General features: G+C 44.2%; 1 protein-coding gene across 3 annotated transcripts in view; it reads left to right on the top strand.

Moving 5' to 3' along the window:
- LOC105204852 (dendritic arbor reduction protein 1) overlaps positions 1 to 18,653 on the top strand; it is a 48,253-nt gene that overhangs the window by 24,579 nt on the left and 5,021 nt on the right. Inside the window, exons 2-4 of one of the 3 annotated variants that reach the window (XM_026137287.2) lie at positions 13,383 to 14,370; positions 14,815 to 14,874; positions 16,111 to 16,381. In XM_026137287.2, the coding sequence (XP_025993072.1) occupies positions 13,383 to 14,370; positions 14,815 to 14,874; positions 16,111 to 16,169 (1,107 nt within the window). In that variant the 3' untranslated portion in view covers positions 16,170 to 16,381. Of the gene's footprint in view, positions 1 to 13,382; positions 14,371 to 14,814; positions 14,875 to 16,110; positions 16,382 to 18,653 lie in introns of those variants that run through there. The other 2 variants (XM_011174090.3, XM_011174091.3) reach the window with 2 other exon arrangements.

Raw genomic sequence — 18,653 nt, 5'->3', positions numbered from 1 at the left:
TCCCCTCTCTCTTTCTCTCTTTATCTATCTATCTATCTATCTCGCTCCGTCTGCTCTCCTATCTTCCTTTATCTCCTTCTGTCTCCTTCGGAGGACTTGCTCTCTTCCCTCCTTCAGGATCGTCGACGAACCAAACATCCCGCGATCGAAATTTGCACGAGTCTCGCCATTATCTCGTTGTCGACTTCCGATATTCTCTTCGGATTAGCTTTCAGCGGCGGCAGCGTAAGCGTTTGCGCTTGGAACGTCTATGTTTTCATTTAGGATTGAAAAGAGTCTGGGTTCCCCATATTTACATTCATGTGTCTTATCGCGAGAAAAGTTATAACGGTACACGGTACATTTTCCCTCCCTCGAGAACGTGGAAGTTGGACTGACTCATCGTGGTTCGGTTCAACAGGAAACTCTCGTTCGCCGAAGTCGTAGGAAATCGACAAATAAAAGTGCTTCGAGTTTAAACAGCGATCGGTCGAACGACGACAGTCGTGTGCGAGCCGTTTCCGCGACTGTTGACTCACGAATCTTTCCTCGAGGGGCAACGACGACGGGGGACGACAAAGTAAAACACGCTGAACGATTGGCGTTTGGGTGCCCGAGGATCGGAGGATTAGGAACGAGATCTTTCGTTAACGAGAAACGGCAATAAGCCGATTTCTAGTCTTCTCGCGTTCGATCGATTTCATTGATTCGTTCTTCATCGCGTTACCGCGCGTGACCTCGCTACAAATTTTGAGAAAAAGTATGTCAGCCGGCTACAGGATCGGCTTCTGCGAGCTCAACTCCAGAATGCTTGCGCGCGACTATCACTTTCGATGAAGGTACCAACTGTTCCAACCGGTTTTTGTTACCGGCTCGGTGTACCGTATCAGCGCATCGTATCAAGTAGATAGGTTTCGATCAATTCTCTTCGATTGGTAGCACAAATATGCTACGAAAAAAGAAATCAAATCGCTTTGTTGAAAATGACGTGCACGCTTATTCAGCAAAATTCTTCCGTGACGAATCTTGCCAGTTTATTTGCGTACTTATTCTTTTGCAATCTATATAGGCGGTAACGGGATGAATTAAATAAGATTATACAATTACGTTGAAACAAAACGCAAAATACTCTACGTTGAAAAAAAGAGTTTCGCAATAGCAATCAAATGTCGAGTGAAATAATGCCAATTAAATATTTGACTAATATAAACAACAATAATTACTTTTCTGAATATTTGGCAAGTATTATCAAATTTAGTATAATATTTGCAAAATATTTAGAAAAGAAAAGTTATTTTTGGTTATATCCAAATTGACATTATTCCTTAATGGCACACGATATCGAACGAATATTGTAATATTTTAGAAATATACGCACGATATCACGATATTGTACGAATGTTCGTACGATATCTAGAATATTCTGAATCTTTATACGATATCTTGTGCTGTTAGGGTTTCACTCAACACTTCATAGCTATTACCAAACTCTTCAATGTAATCCAATTAACGAGAGATGTATGAGAATTTCAAGGAAGGAAAGTCGGTGGACTCGAAGTAATATTTATCAAAACAATTCGGAGAAGATATTGCGCGTTAACGCGCAACTGAGGCTTCAACTTCCCGGGAAGTGAATGAAATCAAAATAAGAGTTTCACGGATAGTTACGTCCTCCCAGTGGTGGACCATGCCCTCCCCGTGATGTCACTGTGATCTTGCATCCCGCCTCGGCCATTTATTTCGATCGGGACACCGCCGCTACGGGCGAGATGTCAGTGGATCAGGATTATTTGGGTGCTGCGCGCGGAGCGAGTAGATTAGAATGCGCCGAGAAAACGGACCAAGCCGAGCAGAGGAGCAGGAGGAGGAAGAGAAGAAGAAGAAGGTGTACGACGAAATCTCGGTTCTCCCGAGAAGTTTCTCTCTTTCTCTCTCCCCCTTCCTCCGTCTTTCTCTCTTTTTCGTATTCCGCGTCTCCTCGCAAGTTGGGTCCAACGAGGGAACTGATTTATAACGACCATTCGTTCTAATCGTTCTGTGCATCTCGCGTAGCCCGTCCACCGGAGCACCGTCCTCCACCGTATACGGAGCGGCCCCAAGATGACCGAACGTTCCCCCGCAATCAGTTGTTTCGTTTTTTTTTTTTTTTTAAATAAACATATCGAGGGACCTATATAGTCCCCGAGTAATTAACGATTAAAAATGCGCGGCGTCGGAAGAGGAAATGGAAACGATAAAGAATAATAGAGCGCCTTTTAGATAAACATGTTTGCGAGAAACTCTCTGCTTATATTTCAATTTAAGCTGTTTTAACAAGATTTAATGGACATCCTCTTAGATCGTAACAGTTGCCCAAGTTATTTTCACTGTTCTGATGAAGATGACGATTACGCATCGTCATCATCATCATGATAATATTTGTACAACATGCATTCATATTTATGAGGCGAGGTTTTCTCTCCCCGGTGGAATTTTGAAGACCTCGCGCCCGTTAGAAAATTGAAGTTGAGATGTAGTTACATGCACGGTATGTAATACGCAAAGCGTTGCAACCGGTAAGGTAAATCACAAGTCTGAAAGGTGACTCGGTCCATCCGGCCGTGAAATTATTTATTCCGTATAAATGCGATCCGAGGCTCGCGTACACGACTCGCGCGTGTATCCCGTTGGGGGGCGTAGGGCGCGTAGAGAGTAACTAAATCAACGTCATCGGTAAGTTTAATTACGGCAGCGCGGCAACAAAAGAAATCGGCGCCGCGCCGTGCACTCGGGTGGTCCACGTAGCCGACCGGAAAAGAGATGCGAGACTAGACGATCCATTTTGTACATTCGTACAAATAACAACTCGACCGCCGCGCCGCCTCTCGTTTCTCGAAAGGCGAAAAAAAAGAGAGAGAAAAAAAACAAAATTGCACAAATAACAACATCGTTCAAAAGAGCTAACAGAGCATTCGATGACGTTCGAACTGTTATAGATGAGAAATCGTAATAAGTACATTCTGAAAGCATTGAGAGCGTTAATTACCGATTCATGCAAATATCTGAATAAAAACTTACTTTATTTCAATAATTATGAATCGCTGGCATATCATGACGTCCGAATGATATTTACACGGCTAAGTTATTGATCGCAGTCGGTTGAAAAAAAAAAATTATTCGCAAAAGCAGAAATGCTTGAAATTACGAATCAATAAATATGTAGCAAAAAGTATAAAATTATTCATACAAGCCGCCATGTACGTTTTTTGCTTTTTATCCTCTATCTCGCAGCAAAAACATTTATCTTGTTCATTATTCTTCATTAATCGCGTCTTGTGTCTGTGTCACGTTTTCAATTTTTTAGTATCGATTATTTCTCGTATCAGAGATTTATCACGAAGCTTTTAATATATATGTATACTATCTAGTAGCTGATGATGGTAGATGATAATATATTAAAAAAGTTTATGCTTTTCTATGAAACAAATATTCGTGCTTTCAGTCTCTGCTAAAAGCATTCGCTCCACTTTTATTCGCGTGACCTATTAGCGCCCGCTACGCGAAGCTTTTACGCGAATGCCACGGGCAGCAGCGAGCTTTCAACAACGAAAGAGCGAGACGAGGAGCGTGACGGGATCAATGAAGGAAGAAGGGGAGAAAGAGAACGAGAGAAAGAGAGAGAAACGTTTAGTCGGATACCGGAGGGAGCCTACGAGTTTGCACCTAGAACGGACAGCCGCCCGGCGGCACGCGAGGTCGCCACACGAGAAACAGAGAGAAAGAGAGAGAGAGAGAGAGAGAGAGAGAGAGAGAGAGGGCTGCAGCCCATCAGCCCGTTTAATTAATTAAAAGTGCATTAACGGGGGGGTCATCGGCGGCGAGGGGTTCTATGGGGAGGACGAGGGGTTCTCTCCGTGGCGTCAGATACGCGTGTAACGATCCTCTGAACCGGAACAACCGCGCTATTACTTTCGTCAACACAACGCTGCTCCCCCATCCCCTTTCTCCTTCCCATAGATGTTCCTTCCCATAGCTTTTCCCGAGACTCCTCGTGAAGTCAAGGACGGCCACATTTTCCGGCTCCAAATTGACTTGCATCGTATTAAATGTAGTTTCGTAACGGAAATTTATGGAAACGGTTCCAGTATCGCAGGTTTTTTTCACTCTATGAAAAAAAGTTGTTTACTAAATTTAGTCAGATTAACAACTTTTTTTTCAAGTGCATACATTATGTTTAAAACATTACTTATAATCGTTTTTTTTAAGTCTTAATATCTTTTCTGGAATCATGAAAAAGAAGGTTGTGATTCAGTATGATAGAAATAAAATTGCAGTATATGTATTTTAAAAAGCACTTTGCAGTAATAATTTTTTTTTTTTGTACGAAAAGATGGAGTGTGCAAGCATCTTCTTTATAATATTGCACCGAGAATTAAGATTTCTTTAAATTCAGTATTACTTTTTATTTGACTGAAATTTATTTTATTGAAATAATACATGTTTATACGAAACATAATTTGAATAAAAGTTTGGCCGTTTTGTTAAAAAAAGCTTTATTATTTGACAGAAATAATACTATTATTTGATTACAATAAATACACGAACAATGAAACAAATAATTTATTTATACGAAAATGGCAAAATATATTGAAAATTATATCTTTTGTTTCAAACGCATGATTTATTTAAGACAAAGATAAGTATATATTGTTTCAAATTCAAATAATTGTACTTATTGATTCAAACATTGATTCGTTTGAATCATTTCGAATAACAAATTTGCTTGGATACAATAAAATTTATCAAGTTTGAAGAAATCGTTTTCTCCGTCTGCGCACAACATGTAATTATTATCTTTATTTTTTTTCGAGATGTGTTTTGAATGAATGTGCCCATTACCTTACAATTCACTTGTAATACTTTGCTCATGACAGATTACGTATTGTATGCAATTTTATTCGCCCGCTCGTACACGTCCCCTTATAAATTAGTGGGGTGAAAAGAAATTTCGAGATTACGTCCGGCTGGCCTCGTTCGGCGACGTTATCGGAATCACGCGCAGATAGAATCGAAATACCAGGTGCAAATTACAAGGGAGATGCCCAGGTAGCACGGAAGTTTGACGCGCGCGCGCGCGTGCGCACGCTACCAGCTGACTCTCGAGTCCGCGAGGAGCACGTTAGCGTAGCGTAGCGTGTAATCACGTTAATGCGCCACAACATCGTGAACGAGCCGGCCGAAGAGAGTGATCCCGGTTTTCGCCAAAGGGATCATCCCGCGAGTCAGCGGCTCTCGAGGAGTGACTCACGCGCCTGCCGTCGCTTGCGTAACGAAACCATGGATAGTCGATAACGATAATCTTTGGCGAGCGTTCCCTATCTCCGCGTCGCGTCGCGCATCGCCGCGCGAGACGGCGGGGAGGAAGCGATGACGAATCATCAATGACCGTGGCGAGATCCGAATCAGGTTTATATTTACCGAATCAGCGTAGTAAACATTAGGAAACCGACCGTGGAATTTTTTTATTCGTCTTTTGTTTTTGCGAACGAAAAGGTCAGAGGTGAGAGGAATCTTCAGACGAATTTATCTGAATCGTGATTACGTCAATTTTTCGATCGCAAACGAGGCGTACGACATATGCTAGATTAAAAGAGCTATTTTAATTTTATTTTTAGCCGATAAAATTTCCGTTATTAATATGGATTAAATGGCAGTGAGAAAGTATACGGTTGGCTAAAAGCATTGACTCCGGTGGTCGAAATGGCCAACGGTGTTCGCTGTGTTAATCGCCGTTTGTCGTTGCACCTGGATTTATGCATCTCGGAGAATGCGCGCGCGGTCGCGTGGTAATATATGACCCGAGGTGTCCTAATGAGGGGAGTGGATCCGCAGGATGTGCGGATCGCGTGAGACGAGCGTCTAACAATGCGAGAGATCGATGATGAAGCGTGCCGTGCTGTGATGAAGCGGAGAAACGAGAATAGTTGGCGAAGCGTCCGGTTGGGCATGGTCGACGACGAGAGAATCAATTATTCGATTATTAAAACAAAAAAAAAATGTGCATTTCTCCTAATCGATGAATCGGTCGAAATTAATTGATTAATTCTCGATTTGCGTTCAGGTACGGACGGAGCTTATTTGAAATTAGTATACTATTTATATCTATGCTCACGCTCTAATTTAAGGATGTATAGGACATTTCTCAAAACATTCGAGAAAAGTATGGAAAATAACAAATTGTTTTATATTGCATTTGAAAGTAGTGAAAAAAAATTTGACGGCGATTTTCTAAATATAGGATAAAGTTATTTCAATAAGAAGTGAACATGTGCTCTGATGAAAATTTAATTAATAATGAAATAATGAAAAAAATCTGAACTCTTTTATCTAATACAGTGAAGTATCCCATGTCCGAAATACATAATAGTGAAACAAAATTATTCGGATTTTGGTTAATATAAAAATTTATTTTTTTTTTATTCAAATAGAAACTTAAATTTTTAACAAAAAGGACTTTATATATTTAAAAAAAACTTAAATTCTATACGTAAAAAAAACAAAATTAATTTTACAATATGTTATAACATTCAAATAGTAGAACGTTCGTATATTACATATTCGGATAATGGAACTTTGAATAAGGGAAGCTCTACTGTACTTAAAATATTTAACATGATTTATGTAAAGTTTCTTTGCGATGCAGCAGTTCTGTAAAATGAACAAAATTCATTTATATATTTACAAAATAACTAAACAGACAATCACAATAAAACTCTGTATAAATCATCTTAAATACTTAAAGCACTTGTGCAAAAAATTGAGATTTTTCTTAATATTGTGAAAAATAATTTAATTTTTAATAACATAAAAATAGAATAAACAAACTACAAAAATATAATCTCATTCACACGATTTTCATAGTTTATTTAAAGTGTTATTATTAAACACATTTTCAAACTGTTTTTATTTACTTTGTAAGGACTGTACGTCCGATACATCCTTAAAGACGATTCTGCGTGCCTAATTAATAAATAATACCAATATTACGGGGTCGAGGGGCTTTGTGACGGACGATTAACCCGTGTCGCGGACCTTTGAGCTATTCGATTAACACCGCGACTTCGTAAATGGTCGTCGGACAAACAACGACAAACCATGTCGCGCAGCCATCGCACGTGCCGAGCAAGGGGGTGAGAAGGGGTTCGCGGAGGGGTACCTCAGCCACGTGCGGAGGTAACACGAGCATACTCGTCAAACTTCGTTTCGTGAACGGTGTAGGGATGTGCCTGCGCGCACGTGCCTTTTAATACGACGTAATGCGTTGCATGTCCATATTCATTAAGTAATTTTCCGGTCGGAAAGCCTGGCGGTCTGGCCGCGAGTCACAATTATGGACAGATAAACAGAAGACGTGTCGATCGCGCCACGAATTTTGTGATAGCCGCTCGAAAGATTCGCCAGCCCTTATCGATCGAACGTGTCTCGCGAACGCTTAACAGATAAATTGAGCAAACCAACTTGTCACGTGTTGAAGAGCTCGTTTGATAATAATTTTCGCAGCGTGTTACGTTTGCCGTTCACACATTTCTATTCGACGTATATTTTTGCACACTTATTTTTACAACATTTGTTTTTTACGTTTATATCTATTTACGCATATTTGTGCGCTGCGAGAAAAGTATGTTTGCACATCGTTCGATGCTGGTCTCTCATCGAAATACAGAAAACTTTCGCGGAATTGTTGTCAGGTTGGCGCGGTGCAAGGCGACGCGACGCGCGGCAAAGCTCGTGGTATAAATTTCCGTGCGCGGAGTAATTAGTCGCGGAACCCGATAATTCGCGGATATCTCGGAATCGCGATCTCTCGCCACGCATGTAGAATTTGCGCGGTGCTGTATCGCTGGCGCACGTATCACTCTCGCGTCGAGCAGAACGACGACGACAACGACGACGAGGACGAGGGGGAATCGAGCAGAATCGAGTTCCGAGATCAAGTCACGCGTGGTCTAAAAGAAAGTCGTTTAAAGGTCAGCGGTAACAGCGGCAGCGGCAGCGGCAGCGGCAGCAGCAGCAGCAGCAGGCTCGACTTGCATCACAAATGCCAATCTACTTACGAAATATATACAGAGAACAATGATACTCTCTTGCCTACCGCCGCCATTTGCCTCCTCATCCTAATCGCCGCGCCGCGCCGTCCCTTTCGAGGCACTTGCGCAACGGTACAGAACCCGACGATCGATTTTCTCCCCTTTCCAACCCCGCTTCGGGGGTTGCTGTACTTTTAGTCGATAGGTACTAAAACCCGTCGCTTCCGGTGGATTTCCAGGGAGAGATTGGCCGAAATATCGCCTCTGGCAATCTCGTCACGCGGCAATAGTGTCGATAATGGTTCTCGCCGTATCGTGGCGAAAGGATGATAAAATTCGGATCCTCCTTCGCTAGAGCTAGAGGATTATACCGGGAATCGCGATCGCGCGCGATTGGCAAGAGCGATTACCCTTTCTCGTGTAGATCTCGCGCGATCTCTCGCGCTTTCCGCCTGAAAGATTTCCACGAGTCGCCCAATGCAACAACACGTATGGCGACGGCGACGTATCTCCGGCGTCATCTCATTCATATCCGCGAAATAATGCTGAATAATTTCACCATAAATACGGCGCGTCCGCGTGGGCGTAAAGTAACGATAATGCAAGTAAATAATGGACGCGGGAGTTTTATTACCTAGGCGGTTGAATGGACGGAGAGATAGAATCTACGTGTCCGCGCGGCGGCGGCGGCGGCGGCCGGCCGCGCGCTCTGTATGTATGTACATACAGCCCCCTCGAGGGGGATCGGACCCCGGACCCCGGACCCCGGACCCCGGACCTCCGCGTGCGTCTCGTGCGACGCGATGCGACGTACGCGACGTGTGCGCGACCCGCAGTCGCCTGGAGCCTGAGGATCCAAGCTGCTCCTCCCTCGACTCTTTTTTTCGTTCTGCCTGCTCTCTTGCGAGCCGTTCATCGCTCGACTAACGAGACTCTCAGAGACAGGGTAATTCTACTCTCTGAAATTCTAAACTTTTGTCTATCGCGAGAGGGAAGAGAAATTGGGAGACAGTACTCAAAGGATTCGCGAGCGCGAAATGATCCAGATGATCGACACGTTCAACTTTTAACGCGAGCGATAAAACTTGACGTACGACTGTATCAATAAAATTCTACGGTTACAGCAGCTGTCATTGATCAAGAGTATCGCGGAAGTAATTATCTACGAAGAGTCTAAAAGCGTATTAAGGGGGATGGAAGGGTCGCGACTCCGGCGGAAACTCGACAAACTTTAGGCAGCGCTTTATCCGTTAACATTTGGCAACTTTGCAAATATTTCTTCGACCGTAACACACGTAGTGTATCAGCGTGTAAACAGCGCGCCGAACGATTTTATATTCAATTCGACCAACGAATTCAAGTTGATTTCTCGTCCATTCCAAACCTTTCTATCTCCCTTAAGGAAACGCTCGCCGCCCCGTCGCGTCACCCCCGCGTCGGCATATCGTTATCGAGGTCGGAGCAGAAAAATATGATGGATCGCGAGCGTATCCTCGCGCCTCCTCGCGCGGGAACGTGTGTTCGGGCGAGCGGATAGCGCGATCGCGATCGCGATCGCGATATCGAGCGGCGACGATGATAAGCGCGTTTCGGCGAGAATCGCGCGCGAGGACATTTCGGGGCGGCTTCATGGCTGACATTTTCCTGGGCGTTTATCGCGATAATACGGCTTTAGGTCAGAGGGTGTGGCCTCCCCAGATTGATTCGGCGAGCTCTGTGCCCGCTTCTGCGCGCTGCGTTTTCACATCGCGAGCAGCATGGCGTCGCGTCGCCTCGCGTCGCCTCGCGTCGATTCTTCTAGTCCATCTTCCTTGGGCGCAATGCGTTTATCACGTCGCCTGTATCGATGAATTTAGTCGGCGATTCGCACCCGAGATAATTGTCGAGTGCGAGCGCGTCCTTGCCCGCGCGAGATATCGGAGGCGCCGAAGACATTACGCAATCTGATAAACGACTATATTTAATCAAAATTTCTCACTTTTCTTTTTTTTAATATTAAATATAGAAGATGGTGCTCGTGGCATTCGCTTTCGAGAGGCTTCGATATCTCCCGATGCTATCTCACTTGGGAATAGATGCTCCATCGAGCGATTACATTTCTGTATATCGAAGGACGATCGGCTATTTCTGATTTTCAATATCTTCTCTCGCTGCTCGCGATTTTCCACGTTTTCCCTCAGCCAGCGCCGGTAACGAACCGAAGCGAGAAAAGTTGTTGCGCTCCGGAATCATTGGCTGCATGCTAATCGAGTCGCGGGAGAACGGATATATCGTATCTCGTATTCACCGGAATACGACGAACTGGATTTATTGGCTCGCTATAGTCGAGAGAGGAGAACAAAATCGCTCCTTTTCCGAGGACGAATTACGTCGTCATCGTCGTGTCGTTGTGTTACCGTCGTGTGTTGTGTGCGATCAACAAACCAGCTCGCTGGATCAACTGGAATAATCGAGCGGAGAGATATTAGCGTGGCGTGTGCACTCGCGCGCGCGCGTGGGAGCGTATGTACGCGCACGCACGCACGCACGCACGCACGCACGCACGCACGCGCGCATGCACGCACACACGCGTGCGTCCGCCGCTACATAATGACGACGCAGTATCGGCGCGCGGCGTGGGTGTTCGTTCTCGCTCCGACAGATTCGAAAACGCATTATTAACACCGGCGACCCTGGCTCTATGATTACGCGCATTAATAGCCGGATGGACGAACTTTGTTCGCGCTCCGCACTATCATTATCATCGCAACGCGAGAAAGAGACGGATGACGAGAGACCGTAGGAAAAGAGGCTGGTCCCACCGCGGCGGCCCGATGGATGGACCGAGAGTGAAAATTACGAAATGTTCTCGCGTTCGGATGCGTTTCTTTTTCCAACAGCCGTATTTAATATCGCGCGTGTCGTGTGTTTTCACGTGGAAGTGCTACATTCAATCTTCGATTGGAAGAATATCAATTACGGCTTTTACGATACAGGATGTGAATTTTGTAGTATCAATCTCTTTGTAGCGTCACAAATCGCATTCGATTTGTCTGCGCTCGGATCGCAATCTCAAATCATCGTAATTTTTCTAAATTTTCAAACTTGGATCGCGCGCAGAGAAAGCATTCTTTTTTTTTACATTGTTAGAGAATTAATGACACCTTCGGAGCCAGTTCTTCGTTTTTTTTTAACTTTCGAAAATAGATATCCCTAACAGCACAAGATATCGAATGAATATTGTGATATTTTACAAATATACGCACGATATCACGATCATTGTGCGAATGTTCGTACGATATCTAGAATATTCTAGAATATTCATACGATATCTTGTGCTGTTAGGAATTCCAATTTATGTTGGTAATAAGGCAAAAAGAAACCGAGCAAATTATCGTATATTCAACTCGTATATTCAACTATTCTTACATAGACCAATGTCTTATGCTCTAACGAAACGTTTCGGTACTTAGCCCTTTTCAATCGTGATCCTATATATTAAATAATAAATTGAAACCGAGTATTACATATTTAGTCAGACAATACAATAACAAATTAATCAATACATTTTTGGTCAGTCGATATAATAATTAACTTTATCGCTAATTCGTGGTGCCGAGTCAAACTTTCGCAATCCATCAGATATATCCAGATATTCCAATTTCTATTTTTTCTGGATGCTCGCAAAATTGAAATCTTCGCAATCGAGGCACTGTCGTTCGTCGACACGATGCATATACGCTACGATTTAGCATACAGATTTTTAAGTATAATGTTTCGCGCACATATCGTACCTCGCTCGCGCACACGAGCTCCTTTTCAAATTGCATATCAGGTACGATCGAGTGTCGCGAGTGTACCAATCTTCCGACGATGAATTATTCATTGTGTAAATAATTCATAAATCATTACGGGCTGCACAAGCCGCACGAGCAGCGAAACCCGATCGAAAGCTCGAAAGTTTGCCGCGCGATATTTTTTCAACGAATCTATAAGCGTTTCTTCGAGCAATGTAGATCGTCTATCTATCGAAGAGACACGACATGTCTCGACAGTTTTAGATTCGGACGAAGAGACTTTAACGTCGAAGTCCCAAAGATCGAAACAGGACCACAATTTTTTCGACCCTTTTTCGACAGGTACTCGCTACGGTTCCATATAGTTTTTCAGCCACGTCTTTATAGAGAGTCCAGCGGAAGTGTTAAAGTCGTAAAGATCGAAACGATCGTAACTGTCTCCCGGCTTCGCTTTTGATACCCACGTGCATTTCCGGCGCGAGAACAGTATCGACGGCTGCCATCGGCGAAGAGCGATGCGTCGCGGCGTCGATCCGAGAGGAGGCCCTTGTAGAAATCCTCCGAATGTTATGCACCGTACGCGTTGTAGCGAGGTGGCACTCGCCGTGTCGTCGTCTCCCCTCGCGGCGAGAGAGGAAGAGAGAGGACGAGCGAGCGAGCGGTGTACCATGGGGCGCGAGGGCGGCGTTGACCGTGTACAAATCATGCAAAGGATGACGCGGCATCGCCAGCCTCCCGCGTTCCGTCTTCCGTCGCTCCTCCTCACGCGTGCTGGACGTCGTAGGGCGAGACGGCGTTGTGCATGTTGACGACGCCCGACCCGGGGACCTTCGCCGCGCGTATCACCATATCGCAAGTCACTCGCCCTCCGTCCTCCTCTCCGCACAGCTGCGCCCTTTATAATCTTAAACGCTATAGAATATCCAAAGAGACTTTAACCAAACGCTAGTAAACGTGTGTTGGGAAACGTCTTCTTAGAACGTTGTCACTCTTAGGCCTTAACTTATGGTTAAATTTAACCTGATGTTTAATCCAATGAGCTTCACCCATGATGATGCCACAGGTGAAGCTCATTGGTTAAAACATCAGGTTAAGTTTAACCGGATAATGAAAAACCGGGCCGTAGAGGTGAAAAATATAACATTACGATAAACGTAGATAATCTAAGATAACACAGGTCTGCAAAATTAGGCAGGGTCTTGTGCTTTGAACTTTGAATGACGTTTCTATAGGATTTTAATGCGCTGGAAACGACTACGTTGTCCGTTCTTGTTTTCCATCACCCTCCGTTTTTTAAATAATCGCAAAACAAACTTTTTTCGTACTTGACTTGTTTATAAATTTTTTCTTTAGCCATTTAAAGTTCAAAGCACAAGACCCCCCCTTCCCCCAATTTTGTATTTATTGATTCGAGAGATAGCGTTCGATTACATCGAAAAGTAATTGTGTTAAAAAGTGATAAAATAAAATAATGTAACTGCTGAAATTAGAAAATGAAGTAAATGATATATTATATTATAATACATGACAAATGACTAATTCTGTTTTTTTCTGTCCCCAGCAGACGTCGGACCTGGACACTTTGCTGTGCAGACAGGATCTCGATCGTCTACAGAGGCTAGACGAGGATGAGACGGACGCGAGAGACGCGCGGGAATCGTCCGTGCACATGGAGGACTTCTTCGAGGTCGGTGGGCCTACGGCAGTGTGCCGACCACCGCAGGCCAGTTTCGTTTCCAGGAGTCAGTCGACGGGCGGGGGGCAGGACGACGACGTCTTTCTCAGACCGCCGCTCTGGGAGGATATCACGTCGAGTATCCAGAAGCTGGATCCGGAGAACGCGGACATGCTGGGCTCCCAGTCTCACGTAAAGATGGAGACTGACGACGTGACCCCGCCGCCGGTTCTCTCCCCCGTGGAGATCAAGACGGAACCGTTACCGCCACCGCCGACCTTGCATCTCCTCGAGGGCCCGACCGCGAACCCCTCGCAGAATCCCTTTCCGAATCCCTCGAGTGTTCAGCACGTCGTCCATCATCGAACGACGACGACGACAACGGCGCCGACGGCGGCGCTCTTCAAGAGCTTTCCCAATGGCAACAATAACAATAACAACAATAACAATAACAGCGGGACTGTTAATAGTAATAGCGCGAGCGGGAATAACGCCGGGAGTAATAACGGTAGCGGCAACGGCGGTAACAACAGCAACAACAGCAGCAACAACAGCAACAACAACAACGGCGGTGGTAGCGGTAGTGATTCGTCGACGACCAGTCATCATCAGCCGAGCGGCAACGCGACATCGCCGCTCTACAGCTCCATGACGAGGCTGATGTATATTTCGCCGCTGACGCCACCGATCTCCGATCCCGGCTCGCCCATCGGCGCCGGTCCACCCAGGCGGACACCGCCACCCCCGTACCCCCAGCCGGGTCCGATCCTGAATCCGGCCCACAGGATCCAACCGCCGTCGATGTCGAACAAGTTCAACAGGCGGAATAATCCGGAGTTGGAGAAGCGCCGGGTGCATCACTGCGATTTCATAGGTGAACGCGGACATGATTCTCACTCTTGCTCCTTAATTCGAAAGTGCACTTTCTTTTAGAAGAACCGAAGGAAAAATTATATACATCGAATCGTCTCCCTAGCAGCACACTTCATTCAGGGGATATCCCAGGGATATTCTCAGGACGTACGGATGTCCCACGGGCGTCCCATAAACGTCTCCGGGAGATCTGTGCTGTTAATGCTAATGTCTATATAACATCAAATTAAATATTGAAACGTTTAGATCATAGTTTACGAGATAAATATTTTATTGTATGAACATTATATAATGTTCATGAATAACATGATATCATGTGCGAGTATTTCGAAAAATATCAAAGTTCCACATGTTTAAGTATTTGCTTAGGTTTTTGACTTTATCGTTCTCTTAATCGCACTCCTATCTTTTCACCTCTGACCTATCTGCATTCTCTCTTTTGCAGGTTGTGCGAAAGTCTACACGAAGAGCTCGCACTTGAAGGCTCATCAGCGGATACACACGGGTGAGTGAAAACGTATGCTGTGTTTCGACGTATCACGTCGTATCACGTTGTTGCTAAAATTAGAGGGAGGGGCTACCGTATATTCTCCGGTAATTAGGTATGTAGCTCATTTACGCGAAGCGAGACGAAGAGTATGAAAGCGCGAGGTCGAGCAGTCGACGTTTGCGCGTGGGCAGGGCGCGGTCCTGAGCGTCTCTCTCTCTCTCTCTTTTTCTTTCTTTCTTTCTCATTCTCTTTTCTTCTCTCTTCGCTTCCATCTCTCCCGTTTCTCCACTGACACCGCTTGCGCGCGGTGTCGCGCAAAGGCGCTTCTATCATATGTAAACGTGGTAAGGGACGCACGAAGCTCTCGTGGTATGCGACTCTCCGCTTAGAGCGAAGCTAGCGACCGACCCACATCCTACCCAAGCTTCGCCAACACACGGACGCGAGTCGCGGCACCAACACCGCCTGTCGCCGCGTGTGCTACCTGGACGAACACGCATGCTAGTTCCCACACGCGTGAAGCGCACGCGAAAGAGCGAGAGAGAGAGAGAGAGAGAGAAACGATGGGCGGAGAGAAGGACGAAGAGATGTGCTTCCCGCACACGTGCCTACGCGGCAGTCTCTCGCGGAATGCAAGCCGGAGGCATCTTAAGTGCGATGTACCACTTTCGAATTGATACCTCCGTGAGTTTTTGCGGTAAACCCGTGTCATCGCCTCAAACGAATCGGTCGAACGAAACAAAATTTCAAGATTTTAACAACCCGATCGTATCGAAGAAATGAGAGGCAAATGAGACATCGCGCACTAAAATTACCCTCTGCTTCATGCGTGCTTGCCTGCACAAAATTATTTTCATATAATTAGTAAATTCTCTTCTAATCAACTGAAAATGTCTAAGATAAGGAAACGTCTCGTCACTCAATGTTACTTCGTGAATTCGCATCTAGATAAATTATGCACGCGACCACCGAGCACGAGTTGCTAGCGTACTCTCGCCTTCGTATACCCTCCACTGACATTTGAATCGTGCAGGCATCTCTTTTTCACTACGCTCGCGCGCGATGCTAAATTAATTCTAGAGCTAAATTAATTCGCCATCAGCCGCTACTTCGTCGCGACTTGTACATCTCGCCTACGTCGATCAATCCTTTGCGACGTACACTCCGTCGATCGATCAGAATCGTGGAGAATCGATCGATATGCGAGATTATGCGAGGATATTTCAATTTGTCGCGTGATTTCAAACACAGGCGAGCGAGACCACGGGCACGCTGGAACGGGGAACGTTGTGACGTGGGGGAGAAGCTGAGGGGGGCACGTGGCCCTCGCGCGCGAGTCTGTCGGACGACTCGTGAATGAACCCTCGCTGCTGCACCGCTGTGAATGCACCGTGCCACGAGCCGCGTGTTCGACGTCGACTTCGTCATTAATGTATTAGCGTCTAGAAATTTTGTGTTAAAATATTGTAGTAAATAGTCTTTATAATTAATGCGATAATCAATAATAATATATCAAATTTAACATCATAATTTATTTATTGCAATATTTATACGACAACAGTCTGAAATCAATAGGCCAAATGTAACGAGCGGGCAACAAAATCGTTTCAATTTACATATGCGTGTATTTAATGAATAATGAAATTCAAATCAAATTAAAAATAGTAACGTTTAATATAACTTAATAAACAGTAACCGTATGTTTTAAGCTACGCAGAGTGTTCTTCAGCGGTATCGCGACATAAATGGAAATTATTTTAATTAGACAGCAATATTAATATCTATCAAACAAATGTAATTGAAATGATTTTACCGTTTGTTCGTTATTTTTCTTATAGATTTCAAACTATTGTTGATTACCAACGCCAACTAGATGCATGTTACATTATTTATACACGAGTAATGACGACGTAAAAATTCTTAATTATAACTACGTCCGTATGTAATTAAACTAGCTATAGAAATGTAGTTAATCGGGTTATTAAATTTTGATAATTTCTTGATATTTTTTCATGGTCTCGCGGTAGGTTAATTTTTCCGATTTTTAGAATTTCTCCGACTTTAATCGAAGTTTGAGCGCTATCATTAATTGGCGAGAGATTAATAGCGACATCCGGACATCGCGAGAAAGCCCGGTGGCTGAAGAAATCTGGAGCAAAGTAGGGCTAGGAAGCGTATTTGGAAAGCAACTTGTCCGCGGAATGGAACGCTGCCGACTCTCGGGTGAAAGTGATCCAAAATTAACGGGGACGCCTGGAGGCTCCGTAGGTGTCGCCGGATCGGCCGATCGAGACACCGGAGACACATTGTAACGCAATATCTTACGATACACCACGCGAATCAAAGAATACAAATAGAATGTCACTCTCGCAATTTTGCGCGTTAAACAGTTAAGGATGTTAGACGCGTCAAAGAGAATGTCTTGTAAATAGAAATAAATCATTTAACGTAAGACGGGAAAAAAACCTCGAGCGTAAATATCGTCGAAGAGTCGCAAATATTACGTACGCCACACAACTTGCGCCACTACAGAGCCTGGCGTTTACGCATTCCAACATGCATCGTGAATTTTATCAAGTACTCTCTAAATCCGAATCAGTGAAATCTTATTGATTTGTAGTACTATACTTATAAATATGATCACCGGTGATTCCAATTAAGATGGAAGTACTTTCACTGATTGGTATCGGTCTATTATCCCCGAAAGACAGGGCATATATATCACTGATTGATATAGTTATAAGTAGCCCTGAAAAAAATCTAGGCTATTCTCTCCGATTGAGAGAGTACACCCAGAGAAAAGTTATGTTTGAATTGATAAAATCGTTTTTTTTTTTAGGTCAAAGTGAAAATATTTTTATGGAAAATCCAAATTTATTTGTTGAAATTATTTAATTCAAAGAAAGTATTGGCAGAAATGTAAAAAAATATAATATAAAAAATAATTCAATGATCTGGTTTTGAAAATAGACATATACTTCTTTTATTGAAAAAAAAAAAAAGATTTGTTTTGCACAACCAAACTATTTCTTTAAATTTAATTAAAGACACAACCGACAAATTGTTTCAAATTAAGAAAGCTTCTTTAATCGTCCCTAACAGCACACAATATCGAACGAATATTGTGATATTTTACAAATAAACGCACAATATCACGATATTGTACGAATGTTCGAACGATATCTAAAATATTCTAGAATATTCATGCGATATCTTGTTTTGTTAGGGGTATAGCAATGCACAAATGTTTTTGTAATTAAACAAATATTTTTTTAACTTGAGAAAACAATTCTTTATTTATACATAAACTTAGAAAAAAAATGAACTTTCCATTTCGATTTATCTCTTTTCTCGAGTTTACGTACTTGAAGTCGTTTAATAAATAATTCGCAAGGAATAATTTCATTTCGAATGATTCGGTAGCAGAAGCGTCAAGTAGAAGAGCGAAGCAACGCGACGGAAGGAGAGGAAATTTCGCCGTTCTCGCCGGCGGAGATTCGCGCCGAGAAGAATTCTCACGTGAACGCGCGCGATACCGTAAATGGATAGCGCTCGTGGTAGTAGTACCGTTCCTTGGGCTGTGCGTCGCGTGGCACGGTGCGACGCGCGATGCTGCAGCGCTGAATGCAACTCTCTCGCAGGGCGGCTGCGGCGGCGCGCGGCGGCGGCGAGGACCGGTTAGGGTCGTCTCGCCGTATAGCGTGCGAGAGGAACAGGAACGGGCTAGGAGGATGCGTGGGTGTATCTCTCAGCTATCGAGTTCTTTCTTCTCCTCTTCTATGCGTGCTCCTCGC

Source organism: Solenopsis invicta, chromosome 16, assembly GCF_016802725.1.
Source record: "Solenopsis invicta isolate M01_SB chromosome 16, UNIL_Sinv_3.0, whole genome shotgun sequence".
NCBI lineage: Eukaryota > Metazoa > Arthropoda > Insecta > Hymenoptera > Formicidae > Solenopsis > Solenopsis invicta.
This window is presented reverse-complemented; position numbering and strand designations above follow the sequence as displayed.